This window comes from Pseudopipra pipra, chromosome 22, assembly GCF_036250125.1.
Source record: "Pseudopipra pipra isolate bDixPip1 chromosome 22, bDixPip1.hap1, whole genome shotgun sequence".
Taxonomy (NCBI): Eukaryota; Metazoa; Chordata; class Aves; order Passeriformes; family Pipridae; genus Pseudopipra; species Pseudopipra pipra.
The window spans coordinates 4,760,439-4,774,974 of record NC_087570.1 but is presented as its reverse complement, the minus strand read 5'-3'; the positions used below and the strand labels follow the sequence as shown (position 1 = coordinate 4,774,974).

General features: G+C 51.7%; 1 protein-coding gene and 1 long non-coding RNA gene across 11 annotated transcripts in view; both read right to left on the bottom strand.

The window, feature by feature from the left end:
* LOC135425870 (uncharacterized) overlaps nucleotides 1–2,240 on the bottom strand; it is a 54,269-nt gene extending 52,029 nt beyond the window's left edge. The window contains exon 1 of the long non-coding RNA XR_010435786.1: nucleotides 438–2,240. This is a non-coding gene — a long non-coding RNA (uncharacterized LOC135425870). The remainder of the gene's footprint in view (nucleotides 1–437) is intronic.
* A 1,518-nt stretch (nucleotides 2,241–3,758) lies between these two features.
* DISP3 (dispatched RND transporter family member 3) overlaps nucleotides 3,759–14,536 on the bottom strand; it is a 38,921-nt gene continuing 28,143 nt past the window's right edge. For 8 of the 10 annotated variants that reach the window (XM_064678589.1, XM_064678583.1, XM_064678582.1 and 5 more), the window contains 7 exons: nucleotides 14,344–14,522; nucleotides 13,258–13,384; nucleotides 12,263–12,408; nucleotides 11,768–11,927; nucleotides 11,307–11,420; nucleotides 10,164–10,330; nucleotides 3,759–9,151 (listed from right to left, as the gene is read on the bottom strand). In XM_064678589.1, the coding sequence (XP_064534659.1) occupies nucleotides 8,789–9,151; nucleotides 10,164–10,330; nucleotides 11,307–11,420; nucleotides 11,768–11,927; nucleotides 12,263–12,408; nucleotides 13,258–13,384; nucleotides 14,344–14,522 (1,256 nt within the window). In that variant the 3' untranslated portion in view covers nucleotides 3,759–8,788. The remainder of the gene's footprint in view (nucleotides 9,152–10,163; nucleotides 10,331–11,306; nucleotides 11,421–11,767; nucleotides 11,928–12,262; nucleotides 12,409–13,257; nucleotides 13,385–14,343; nucleotides 14,523–14,536) is intronic. The other 2 variants (XM_064678590.1, XM_064678588.1) reach the window with 1 other exon arrangement.

Sequence of the window (14,536 nt, the reverse complement as noted above, 5' to 3'; positions counted from 1 at the left end):
CTGTCATTCCAGGCATTCACAACAGCCTGGGTTTGTCCTTTGGCTCCCTTACAGCAGCTCCTTTGAGAGATACATGACAATGGGGGCAGAGGGCAAGTCTGCTTATTCACACCTATGTTTCTGACAAACTAAAACCCTCAGGAAGACTGCAAGGGTTAAAAAAAACCCACAAAAACAAACTTAAGAAATCAGCCACCAGTCTCTGCAGCAGTTGACCCCCAAAGACCATACATAGGAGCACTGTGCAGAGCTAGCTCAGTAGCATTTGAAAGCAAAATAAAAAGCTGGTCTAGCTTTCCCAGAATTCAGCCAGCCCCCCAGACCGTTTCAGCTGTCTGCAAGCAGTGCTGTGTCTCTGTGCCAGAGGACATAGACTGAGTCTAAAGACAGAACAGGTAAAAGCAGCAAATATGACCCAAGCAGCACATCTCCCCTACCTCCCCTTGAGCAGTCTGGCAGCTTAAGGAGTTTCTCTTGTGAGAAGCTTCCCCCTCTCCAAACAAAGAGCTGGAAAGAAAATCCCACAGGCAGCACTTCTTGGGCTGCCTCTCATTTAGGAAACAACCACGGGTCCAGGTGACACTCAAGGCAATGAACCATCACTCCTCACCCTCCTGTGACAAAACTACCTTATCCATCAAACACAAACCCCTTCAAGCGAAGCAGAGCAGCCGTGGCAGGCGGCTGCAAACTCATCATGCTCTTGAATGCCACCAAGGGGCAGCTCGTACCTCTCATCTCTGCCCTGAGCACGGAGCTGTTCTGACAGGCAGTGCTCAACGCCGAGATGAACTTTTCCCACACTCAAACAACCTCTGCACAGCTGTTTGAAAAGCTCACCCTGAGTTTGCCCTGCCCCACTCCCAGGGTTCAGCCTGGTTAGAGAAATAATCTCAGAGCACCTCATTTCACGTGGGAGGTTCCTTAATCACCCAACGCCCATCACGCTCCAAGGAGGCTGCAGAGCTCCCTGGTGTCTGTGAATGAGACATCAGTGCCCACACCTGTGGATAGGATGAGCCCAACGAAGAGCACAAGCTGCTTGTCTTCCTGCCAAACCCAGGCAAGCCCCAATGCTCTCAGTGCCACTTTTCAGCTGAGCCCTTCAGCAACTGGGTGTCCTCACCCCCACCCTCATCCTGGGACTGCCAGGCTGGCACGTCTTCCACTGGAAGAGGACATGACCTGTCCTCCCTGCCCACATGCTCTCACATGGGCTACCCAAAGCAGCACCACAGCCCTTCCTCTCAGACTTACCCCCTCTTGGCTATCCACACCTCCTTCCTGCCCAAAGTCACCCCTCACTGCTGCCTCACAACCTCCTTTTCCACAAGCAGAACCTTCCATGTTTAAGGCAGGCTGTGATTCAGGCAGGCAATAGAAATGTGTTTGTAATTTAATTTAGCCTCCTCCCTGTCCCACCACCAGAGGCTGGTGCCAGCTGCTGCCTTCCAGCCCAGCCATGGCTGGATTTACACTGCCAGGTTAATCCAGACTGATGCACACACAACCCCAGCCAGCAAAGCAGCTTCTCTGCTTCAAATCTGGGGTTGAAACCAAGTCTTTGGCAATTTCTCTCACCCCAGCTCAAGCCACTTCAGGCTTTACTCCTATCCAGGCTCCTTCACAGCTTTTCTCCCTGTCAAAACACCCATCATGGTGCTACAAGGCTCCATGTCCCTGCCTGTTGCAGTCAATAAACTTGCTCCAACTTGAGGGAAAAAAAGGCAACAAGAAATAGGCATTCTGGGTGAACACACAGAAAAATATGAGCCTCACAAACTTCCCAAGTACCCAGTGTTTTGGGCTCACTTGAGCTCCTGCCCTGGCTTACAGAAAGGAGAGCCTGGCACCCAGCCTCTCTGGCTCATCACCATCCTCAGGGTTTGGGGAGCACATAATAACTGAATAAACAGCTAACAAGGATAAAAAAAGAGCATCCCCGAGGCACTGCTCCCCACGGGGCTGCCAGAGCTCTGGAGGAGCCACTAAGATGTGTCATCTGCGGGGTGACAAATTACTGGGGAAGGCAAGAGGGTGAGTCATCCTCTTTGACTGACCCCTGTGTCAGCTGTCAGAGCGGGCAGGCTGTTCCCGAGCTACTCAGAAATGGATAACGAGCCATGTGGGGCTCTCAGGAACCAGCCGGGGGCCGAGCTCAATGCAGGGCAATGCCCTCATAGGCACCGTCTGAGAGAGAGGGGGAGGCACCGAGCACAGCAGGGGGGAGAAAAACACCAAGGAATAAAAATCCAAAAATATTTTTTTTCTTTCTTTTTTCCTATCAGCGTGGCTGAGTCAGGTTTAAAAAGCTCCCCATTTCTGTGCTAAGCCACCTGCAGTGGGGTTGGTTTTGGGGTGGGAAGGAGCCTGTGTGAGAAGGGGCACAGGGAGCACAGGGAGAGCCCTCAGATGCTGCTGTGGAGGTAATGGAGACCTTGCTGTGCCAGGGGCTGACAGAAGACTAAGGGGAATTTGCTGTGTGTGATAAAGACTTCACACCAGACTCGCTCACCTGGGGGGAGAGATGGGGCTCTGCCAAGTGGCAGGCAGCAGGTTTTGGAGTGTGGACCATCAGCATTAGCACGGGGGCTGAGCCAGCAGCCTGCATGGACAGGCTCCTGCAGATGGAAACACAATTCCTTCCCTCCTCTGCCAGCTTGAAATGAATAGCAAGCAGCTGTCACCCTGGGTAATCCCTCCTCCCAGCCCCTTCCCCTGTCCCAAACCCTTCCTCAGCCCAGCAGCTTTCTGAGGAGCCATGGAAACTGTCCATCTCTGCCTGTGCCTGCAGCTGTCCCACCCCTTTCCTGTGCCTCCATCCCCACATTTGGCAGACCTGGGCACTCACCAGGTGGTCCTTCAGTCCTGCAAAGGGAAACCTGTGCCTCCTCTGTGGTCCACAGCCTGCACACAGCTCCCTGCCCGTGTGCCAGGGAGTGCCTGTCACACCTGCTCTTGGGGCAAAGGGTGAATTTGTAGCCAAAACCAACCCCCTTCCAGGCTTTCCTGGTGATTTCCCAATGGCAAGGTTGAGCATAAACCCTCCCCTACTGGCAACCTCCAACTTCTCATTAAAGGGAACACATTCCTCCTTCCTGTGGGTACTGATCTGAGCCTTCCTGGTATTTATTAACAGAGCTTTCACCAGAAGCTTTGGCCTCACTGAAGACGTGAGGGCTGGAAATCGAGGGAGGTTTGTGCTGTCAGTGCTGTCCTTCCCAGCAGCGTTTTACCTGGGTGCCCTGTGGGCACATCCAAACGAGGGGGTGCAGGGCTCCTGGGAGGTGCAGGACAGCCCTTTGGTGCTGCAGCACAGAGAGAAACCACGACCAGAAGTTTGTGCCAGGCACGATGTGCTTTGAGAAGCTGCAGTGCTGCAGGAGCAGGCAGGTGAATCCCCTTCTCTTGGAGTCGGCACAGGACAATCTTCATGCTCTGGAAGAAGCACAGCATGGAGTGGAGGAGTAAAAAGGCTCCACAAACCTTGGCTAATGCTCCTGCTTGATCCAGTCCTCTTGCAGACCTGCGTGGGATCCTGAGCTGCCTTTTCCAGACTGCCAGCTCTTCTGGATGTGATAAATTGGCTTCCAGAGGCTCGATTTCAGCAGTAGGAGCAGCCAGTCTTGTGCCTGTTGGGAACTGGTTCTGTGGCCTCCTTCCCACTGCCTTCCTCACAGCCAGCACAGATCCTGCCAGTGCCACTCTGGCTGTCACTGCGTGAACGGCGACGCGGGGACGAGTGAGGGATCCAGACGTGAGAATGTCAAAATCTTTTATTTACAACAGTCTCCAAAAATCAAGGAACACTGAAAATAGTGAGGGTAGGAGACGACTTACAAAAGGAACACGCGTACATCAGGAATTGTGCTACATCACTCTGAGGACTGACACTCTAAGGTCTGCACACGACGTGGTGAAACGGCAGTGCCCTCCCTCCCTCTGTCCTCGGGGTGCTCACACCTCTTCTCCCCTTGGATTTTGGACCATCCTCCCTCCCATTTGTTCTGCTGGCCCCTGCAAACCTTTCTGCTCATCCTCTTGTTGCTCTGGTCCTGGCCATTGCCCCCCCTTCCCTCCCCTGCCCAAAGGAGGAGTGGAGAGGAGAAAGCCAAACAACTCTGTCCTCAGGATGGAGACAGGCCTTGAAAGCCTGTTAGTTCTGGGACCCTGGGTGCTAAGCCAGGGCAGAGCAGTTAGCAGAGGCCTTTGAAAAATCTCTGAACTATGGCCTGTGTGCTATCTGGGGTGAGCAGTGATTTCAGAAGAAATAGCCAAGAGACTGTGAATTTGTCTTCCCTGGTTGCAAATCAGTCTGCACAGTGGACAGTGTGGGAGGATTTATATGTGTCATGGGGTTAAATAAAAGGCCTTTTGTAACCTTGCAGGAGGGCAGGCTGCTCTGGTATGAAAATTCAGTGGAGGACAAGCTAAAAGAATTAGACACTGTGACATAAAGCAACATCCCAGTTTGCTCCAGCAGAGACAAAGCCAGGGTCTCTGGAGAACCATTGCATCCAGACTACTGTGTCAGTGGTCCCAGTAGCTCTCTAAACATGCCACGTGTCCTTCTCCTTCGTGATATTTCTCAGGCTGCCTTTGCTCTGACATAGTTTCAGATCCATCAGGGATTGAGAAACACAGCCCAGCTCAGCCACTGATCCCTTTCAGAACCTGCAGCCTTGGCAGTTGGTGAGTTCAGTGGCCAAACCTGATGGCCCAGTTGCCCAAACCCTCAAGAGGCACCACAACATAAAGAAACAAACAGAGCGAGGAGTCCTGGGTCTGTTCCTTCCTCTGACACTGATCTTTGCACATCACAGCAGCTCTGTTCCACCTTGCTCCAAAGCTGATGTGGACATGGCTGTTGAGAGCAGGGACTCTCTCCCCAAGTGTCCACAGCCACAAGGAGCCCTGAACTCACTCAGCAGCTCCACTGAAGATAAAGAGCAGCCACACCAGCTCTGTGCATGAGTCACAGAGCTTCAGCACTGGGGAGAGAACTCCTGGGCAGGACAGGACCTGCTCTGTTCTGCAGGAGACTGCACTGACCCCCCTCCTGAAACATTAATTTTTCAGAACTTAACCCTCAAAACACCATTTACTAGAAATAAAGGAGTGGGCAGTTAACAGGCACATTCCCCTGCCATGTGCTCTAACTGAGAACTCACGTATGGTTCCTTTTAATTGCAGCAAGATTGTTTTGAAATGGAAAATCAGAGCACTCTCTTCCAAGTAGGGCTGGTCTGATGTGTTCTACTGTTTAAAAACATCAAAACTGGCAGGTTTGTGTGAAGCAGTTCAACTCCCTGGCTTCCTCTGTCTGAGAAATTTTCCCTGAGACTTCTCCATCCACTTTCAGTCCAGACTCTGTGAGCACCTCAGGCATGAGCTGCTACCACAGAGAAGACTGAACCTTGCTCAGCAAGACAAGGGGGCCCAAGAGATGGTCTGGGAAACAGAGGAGTTATCAGAGGAAGAAGATAGGCAGAAATGTGGGAGGAATCGATTTAGGCTGAGCATCTGCTCCTGGAACAGTACCAGACAGGTGAGGCCTTGTTTTTTATTGCTACAAGCATCTGCCTCAGAGCACCAATTCCCAGCAGGGCTGTCAGTCCCACCTCCACATTTGCTCAGATAAAGCCATCCCTTTTCTTACCTCTATAATTTTATGGATATTTTGTAATCACAGGGAGGACACTGCCTACGTGGAAATGGATGTATACATCTGCTCCTGATTTATCATCTCCACAGATGCTTGGGAAGATCTGGATGTTGTAAGTGGGCCCCACCTCTAAGCCTCTTTCACTCCACTGCACGTGGAGAAAGCACCAGCCACCCTGACCACAGAGGTGTGCAGAGGGAAGTGGTGATGGGGCAAATGACTGGTTAGATCTTAAGACAAGTGTCATGACTGTGTTTAGTCACTACCAACATCCAATGAGTCCTTGCAGCAAAAAACGTCACCTAAGATCATCTCCTGACTTTTCTGCCATCCTGCTACAACCTGGTGTAAGCTCCTCTTCCTCTCCTTGCCTCAGTTTCCTTGCTGGGGAGGCACAACCTCCTCAGTATGCCTTGGTGAACCATCTGCTGCAGCTCTGCACTTATCTTGGTGTCTCCTGCTCCTTTCTGAGTAATTCCAGCCATTGCTTTCCCAGTATTACCTTGAACAGTCAAGGGCAAGGTGATGCCCTGCTCCTGCCAGTGCCAGCCAGCCCTTCTGCATGGAGGGAGCTGGGCTGGCCAGAGAATAGGAGGCAAAATCAGAGCTTGTCCTTTTCCCTGCCTGCTCCAGAAAACAGGATGGATCCTGTCATGTGCCAAGAACTCTGTTATTTTCGTCTGCAGATCAGACACTGCCAGATCAGACCCAGGAGACATAAAAGGTTTCCCACTACTTTGAAATTAATCTTTGCCTTCCAAGAGTGGCTGAGTGAATGTTCCCAGCATGGTGTGTCCAGAGTCCTGCTGGAGGTGGGGGCTTATGTAGCCTCTTTATAGTGAGCATAAATGTAGGACACCAGGGGCTGAAATGAGCTTTCAACTTTGCAGGATTCAAAGCACATCTATGCCTTGTCCTAAAGGCCTTTCAAGTTTCCTCAGGCTCATAGAAGGAGAAACTTCCTCTAAGGGTGCCCTCAGCACCTTATTCTCTTCTCTGGTGACCTGGAAATATCCAGCAGCTTTAATCACCCCAATGAGGTTGAAGTCTTTGCCAAGTTCAGGTCAGGCCACCAGCCAGAGCATCCTTGGCGGCAGCAGCAGGGCTACCTCACTCTCCCCTGCAGCACCTGCACAGCCACACATGTCCCAGGGGGCTGTGTATCATCAGCACCCTGCCCTCTCTGCTCACTGCCACTCAGGAGTGCTCAGGGCACCACCAGGAGTTAAACCAGGAGCCCAGATGTAGGGAAAAGCATGGCTTGCAGGTCAAGGACTGGGCTGGACTGTGCACAGCAGCCATCAAAGCAGCACAGCTTAAGCACAGTCAAAAATCCTTCCCAGAACCATTTATTCATGGGCACGGGGTTCATTATGCAGGAGCTGGTGCAGATCAGAGGTAGGTGCCAGGGAACATTTAACACAGAAAGGGGTGACTCAGCTGCACCATGGGATAGTGAGGAGAAACCAGGTCTGCTCTGCTCACATCAACCTCACTGCCTGCAGCAGGATTGCTCTGGCAATCTCTGGCTTCCCCCTGGAATCAACAAAAGTCCTGTCCTGTCACTCCTCTCTCCAGCTGACGCCTTGGGGAACCTACTTTAGAAACAGGCATTTGACCCAGTTCCCCAGAGGTGACATGATGTGAGGGTGTGAGATTAGCAGGGATCAGAGCAGGGATGCACTGAGCCAAGCAGAAGCAGCTGCTGGTCTCTCAGGCAGCACAGGCCCCAAAACTTGGCTGGAAATGGGCTTCCTGGAATTTCCATCTTAGAAAGGGGGTTTGATCCAGACAGAGAACACAAAGCCACCAGGGACATGGAATCTGCAAAGAAATGGAGTCAGGCTCCTTCCTGGCCACGTCCCTCTATATCCCTGTAGATAATGGTTAATGTATCTCCCTGTGGGCCCGACCCTTCCCTTCTGCTGAGGACCAGCTGTGCTGCATATCAATGCACACTTAGCTATTTCAATTTTTAAAATATGATAGAATCAGTGATGCTTAAAATGTACTTGTTAATGGCACCAGTTTGCGATTTCATTTTACTTTAATATAAACCATCTGCTCGGAGCAGGCGGCAGCTGCAGCTCCTCTGCCCTCGTGTCCCCACACAGGAGGGTGTCTCTGAGCTGCCACAGAGGATGCTGTGCATGGCACCAGGTATGGGCTCCACCTGGGTAACCCAGGGGTTCCCTGGTCCTCAGAGTAAGAGCTGACTGCAGTGACCAAAGGGCTGTTTCCCCTCCACCATGAAGGGCAGAGGCAGTGACTGGTGAGGTGACCAGGAGGGACTGGGCATTGATGTTGCCTTGGCCTCACTACTGAGAGGAAGGAGGGGAGGGCAGGCTTTTGATGGCTGTTCACAGACCCAAGAGACTCCAGCAAAAGGTGCTCTGTGCCCTCAGAAAGAAGGGGAAAGCCATGTGTCCCAACACCCTCCCTGAATGATGAAAGAAGGTGGTGCCACCCAGCACCTCTAGTTTGGATCCCACAATGACACCCATGAGAGCTCCTGTGCAGTGAGTTCACTGCTGGTCTGGCTTGAGTACAGGTAAAGAACCAGATAATGCTGTTCTCCAGGCCTTTCCAACAGCTCACTGCTGTTCTTGAAGGCTCAGGCAGAGAGGCACAGGCTTGGAGTGGGGGTAGGACATCACCTCAAGAGCCATTGTTGCAATGCTGACCCTGGACAAGGGGAGGGAAGAGACAGAGGGAAGTGTTTTTTAAAGGATCGGATGGCCTTCCCAACTTCTCCCCTTTTAGCTTTGCGGTTCCAGAAAGCTCTGTTGGTTAAAAAAAAAAATGAAATTTAAAACAAGATAAGAAAAAAAGAAAAGAAAAGCAGAAAGAAAACTGAGAGAAGGAGACCTCTTCCCCTCCTACTCACGGGCTGAGGTATTCCCTGGGCAGCCCTCACTGTCCGTCATCCATCCATCACTACCCAAAATAAATACAAGTTTAGAGCAAAACTCATTAGAAAATAAAGTGCATCTGGAGTTGAAAAACTTCCGGGAAAAAAAGGGGATTTTTTTCCTCTTTTGTTTTCTTTACAAAAAATATCCTTTAAAAAGAAAAGAAAAAAAGAAAGGGAGAGCAAGGGGACAGAGGCTCCTGGCCTGGGTTCTACAGGGCTGTCCCGTTGGGGAGAGGGATCTTAAACCCGCTCTTGAGCAGGGCGAGGCAGACGCAGAGGCCCAGCAGGCCGGCCAGGAGCACCCCCAGCACGGCCTTGAGGCAGGAAGTCCTGCTGCGGGTGAAGGTGCCGGGGCCCATGATGCTGAGCAGGGCCGTGCTCACAGTCAGCGTGTACACGATGGACACCCCCGTGTTGAGGGCCACGATCTTCCCGAACTTGGCGAAGGGGGCGATGATGCAGAAGAAGAGCGGGACGGTGGCGATGACGGTGGTGACGGCGCTGGACACGATGGCCACCCCCACGTGCCGCACGGCCTCCACAGTCCTCCACTGCCGGCACGCCCGGGGGTCCTGGGGGAGGGAGAGCGGTGTGAGGGCACAGCAACACGGGGCTGCACTCACAGCTTAGGCTTTGAATCACAGGATCAGCTAGACTGGAAAAGACCTCTGAGGTCATCGAGTCCAGCTTTTGACCCGACGCCGCCTTGTCAACTCGACCATGGCACCAACACCAAGGGCCACATCCAGGCTCTGCTTAAACGCCTCCAGGGATGGTGACTCCACCACCTCCCTGGGCAGCCCATTCCAGTGTCAGATCACTCTCTCTGTAAAGAATTTCTTCTTAATGTCCAACCTAAACCTCCCCTGGTGCAGCTTAAGACTGTGCCCTCTTGTCCTACTGCTGGTTCCCTGGGAGAAGAGCCCGACCCCTGCCTGGTTCCCCCATCCTGTCAGAGAGTTGTAGAGGTGGCTTAGCTCATGAAATCCCAGTCCACGACAAAGCACACCTTGGACAGTTCATTCAGTGTCTGAGCTCACTGGACAAACAGCCACAGGGTTGTTTGTCAACAATCCAGCAAAGCCTGTTGGATTTTGTGCCTCCTTTGCACCACGTCAGGCTGATTGCTGGGCCTGCACAACACAGGTGCTGTGTGCAAGCACAAGACCTGGCATCAGGGATCCCAAGGTTTTGTGTGGTCTCCATCTTCCCAAAGAGACAAAGCTGTTAAGGAGGCCATAAAAAAGCTGGAGGTCCAGCACAGCACAGCAAAGCAATTTGCAGAGGTTATAGAAAGAGTGTAGGGCTGTTCCAGCACAGACTGTCTTCACTTGGACGTGAAAAGGGATTGCTTTGGGCACAGCTGTGGCCAGCAAGAAAGGGACCCTCAGCTGGGTTTACTGTACTCAGGCACACAATCTCACAGTCTGAGCAGTCGGCTGGACAAGCAGCAAACACCCTCAGGGTGCTGTGAGGGTGGTGGGACATGTCCCCCCTTGCCTGTGGTGGGTCCTGCATCCCAGGCAAGTGGCACAGAGGGCACGAGAGGAACCAAGGCAAGGCTCTAGGAAGAGCAGAACTCACCTCTGCCTGGTGCAGTGGCAGGTTCTCCCCTGCCAGCAGGTAGCCCTCCACCAAGTGCACACAGTAATCCACAGAGGAGCCAACGAGGATGGAGAGGGAAATGGCCTCCACAGCTCCCATTTCCCAGCCAGACCAGTACATGATGGTCACCACCAAGCAGACGACCCCTGTGTGAAGAAGGTGATGTCAGGCAAATGTCAAGGACTCCAGGACTGCTGGTCAGGCCCACTGATACCAGTCAATCCTCAGGGAGTTTGGGATTGTATCCCGCAGGTCTGCGTGCCGGCCAGAGTCCTGTACACACTCACTCCTGCCACAGAGGCAAACACTTCCCTCACCTTCCCTTGCCACAGGGACCATTCCATAAGGCAATCAGACCTGCTGGGGCTAGTGGAGCACCCAGATAAATCAGACTGATGCCAATCTAGACTAATTCTTGCTAAATGAATCCAAGCCCAGGCAGGCATGTGTGTGCACAGGCACTACAGGGAAGTGAGCCCCTTGTTTTGCCTGCTGGAGTTACACACACTGTTACTTTTTTAAAGGCAAGAATGGTGTTTGTTTGTGAGTCATGTGTGGGAGAGTAAGTGGTTTCAAAATGATAGATTTGATTTTTAAACTGAGAAGTTTAGCAACACACTTAGACCACAATGTCGCCAAATCACCAGTCAGGGAGAGGGAACTATTTACAAATTTGCTTCAAATACTAACAAAACCACTAAAATATTCAGCTTTTAACATCTCCCACTGCTTGGAAACAGCAGCCATGGTGCAGATTCTTGGGAAGTAATGCAATTGTTATTCAAAGCATGTGGGACTTAATCACATTATTATACATAACAGGCAGGGATGGCATTTGTGTAGCTAAAACCCTTATTTAAACAAATAGAAGGGATTGTGTAGATAAAACACACTGGGAATTAGGCACACAAATCTACTTTCCCAATGAGGTTCCTGTGCATTTGTTGAGAGTTTCTTCTGTTCACTTAGCAAGTCCATTCTCCAGGACTGACTCCTGGAAAGCCAGAAGGGTTTACACAGCGTAAGAACAATTCACTTCAAGTCACCTGAGACTCAGCAGTGCCACAACGCACCAACTGCAGACTGAGTGAAAGCCTGGCACGTTGGAATTGGCATTTTTACCTAAGATGCTGAGCAGCACTGGCAGCAGGAGGAGGATGTGTGTGGTGAACACGGCCACTGCAGCCACACAGATGACCAGAGAGAGGACAAGACCATACAGGGCACTCTGCACTCCTGGAAGAGAAGAGCCAGCTGTTTGGATCCTGGAAGGTGACAGCTGCATGAGAAAGGCACCATGTCCCTGCTGGCAAGGGACTCACACTGGGGGAGATGGGGGGGAGAGAATGAGAGTGGAAAGGTTATCAGCTTCTTGGATCTCACATCAGCAGGACTGATTTTCCTGGGCTCTGACTAGGATTTTGACAGTACACATTGCTTGGGGCAGGAACAGGCTTTAGGATTTTGCACAGCAATGGCAAGGGACTGAAGATATAACCCAGGCCCACCAGATGGGACAGAGTGTGCTGTGAAGATGTATCAGAGAGTGGGTTCCCAAGGAGAGAAACATGGCAGTCACTTGCCTATAATCTCCATGAAAATCTGCTTCCAGTGCTCACAGGTCTGGAAGCCGTGCCGGAGAGCAGAGCCCTCTGGGAAGAGCTGGAGTTGCTGCTGCAGGAATGTCTCCCATTTCAGGTAGTCAGCATAGGTCTGGAAGGATGACTTCCCCTTGTAGGTTGTCTGTAACAAGAAGAACTTGTTACTGGTGCCCTGCTCTTCTTGTGTGGCAAGGGGGGAGGCAGAACAAGCCAGCTGGAGTGGCAGCACCAGGCAGAACTGGCAGTGGCATCTGCACAAATCTGCCACCAGCTTTTTGCCTGAGCCAATTGTGACACAAACAGCCACTTCTTACAACCTGTGAGTGCAGGTATCTGTCTGCAACAAGGCACAGACACTGATAAACTCTAAGTTATGGCTGCAAATGAAAGTGGCCAGTGCAGAAAGAGCAGAGCTAAACCCCCAGAAGTCACAAGAATAAACTGTCACCAGGACAGATGGCGATGCCGTGTGCTCACCGATTCAAATGCCATGGAGATCCACTGCACCTTCCCATCCTTCACCCCCACTGCCCCATGAGAGAGCTGTCCAGGCAGCAGGTTTGGCTCTGGGATGTTCTTGCACTCAGGGTGCAACATCTGCAGAAAGGAGGAGATGCTGTAACCTGGAGAGAAAGAAAGAGCAAGGGATGGAGAGCAGCACAGGGAATGGAAGCACAGTGGAGCAAGGGGATAAAAAAAACCAAAACCAAAAACCACCAAACCAAAACCCACAACCAACAACCCTAAAAGAGAACCCCAAGAGGAAGCTGCAGGCCCCATTTGTCAGCTGTTGCTTTCCCTTGCCACTCTGGTTTGCCAAAGCCCTGGAGGTCTCAGCACCAGAGCCCTCAGCTGCTGTATTTTGAAGGGATTTTCCATGCTATCAGCACGGGACAGGACACTGCCACTGCTGTCTGTCCCCAGCTGTCAGGAAGCAGCACAAACAGCAAGTGCTGAGGGCTGTCTGCAGGGATTTTTTTCCAGACATGAGATTGGCTTTTGGCCTGAAGCCAACATGCACTTCCTAGGCTGAGCTCCACAACCTGGTGACCTCTTTAAGTTGGGAAATCTGGGCATTGGTCAGGTATGCAAAGCCATAGACACAGTAACCTCACTGCAGTGAGATCAGGTGTGATTTGATGGTTACTCAGGAGCTACCAAGAAGATATTTACTGATTCGAAAGATTAAAGTGTATCACAAGCAATACCCATGACTGGAAAGAACAGATGCAATTCTGTTCTTATCTGCCTGGATTAAATCCCAAAGAACACGCCTTTGTGGTGTCTTTGGTGTCAAAGAGGCCGTTTTTCTTTCTCATGTCCCCAAAAGCACAACCAAGGGCATGTTCTAGAAGGGCCAAGCTGCCTTGGGAAGAAAAGGAGGCAGCAAGCAGCAGCCACCCTCTGTGGTTTGCAGTTGAGGAGCTCAGCTCAAGCAAGCCCTGCTGCAGGCAGGAGTTAGTCCAACCTACCCGAGGGCAGGCACTGAGCCCCTCCAGGCTTCACCAGCTCCTCGTTGCTGGCGATGGCTTTGCAGAGGCGGCACAGGTTGCCAATCTCTTTGAAGAGGTCGAAGCTGTCATCGTAGATAACGCTGCCCTTTCACAAGGAGACACAACAACAGGAGCACCACACGTGAGGCACACACACAGCCACTGGCAGGAGGAGGCAGAAGCCAAGTCCTCTCCTGGCTACACAGCCTGGGCCCAGCTTGTACAGACCACAGGAAACCCACCAGACATCTCTGCCTTACCAGATAACCCCAGAAGAAGCTACATGTCCTGCCCACCCCACAAAAGTCAGGCAGTACAACAGAAACACATAAATGAACAGCCCCCATGCCATGCCCAAAGCCATTAGTGTCTGCCTAAGCAGCAGCTCTGAATCCCTAGAAGTGCCCAGCACAAAACTCCACCTTTCTGCCCATCCCACTGCCTACATTTCTCACTGCCCTTTCCAAAGGGAACAGGCAAAGGCTGATTCTGCACAATGCCCCCAAATCAGAGGGCAGAAAGAACAGCAGAAAGCTGAAGTGCATCAGCCAAGGGACCAGAGCTAAGCATAATTTTCCTGGGGAAGGGCTGTGAATGTGTCAAGATATCAGATCTGGGAGATAAAGCTGTTCCAAGAAAAGTCACATTTAGTAACCGTTCTCTAGAGTAATTTATTTTTATTCTTTCACGTTAGTATCTCATAGCAAGATAAACAATTATAGAAAAACACCAGTTCCCTCAGTCTTGAATTTGAGGTGAGATTTCATACTGAGCTCAAGATGGGTTTATTTCTAAAGTCCTCAGGAAAGCCAGATTTAGACTCAAAATTAGAAGGTTATATATTGCACTCAAAGAGATCTTCTGAAAAGTCTGAGGTGTTTTCAGTAAGGGCTTCTTGACCTCCATTATTTGTCAATTTGCTAGAACAGAAGTGTACTTTTGGCTCATCACAGCGCTGCCAACTCTGCTCCTCCACCTGTCTGGATGGCTGGGCCACCTGCCTGGGCTGTGGGGATTAACCAGACCCCACCCAGAGGGGCTGTCCCACCCCCGGGCTGTGTGTACCATGTCTCCGATGACGTGGTTGTCCGGGCGCCTGGTGCGGTTGACGCCCCTGATGCCGAACACCACGAACACCATGGCTCCCGTGTCCACCAGCGGCCGCACCGCCGGCTTCCCACAGCCCGTGTTCATGCACGGGTTAAACCCGGACGTGGCCGACGGCTTCGCCCTGGGTGCTGCTGCTGCCAAACACAAG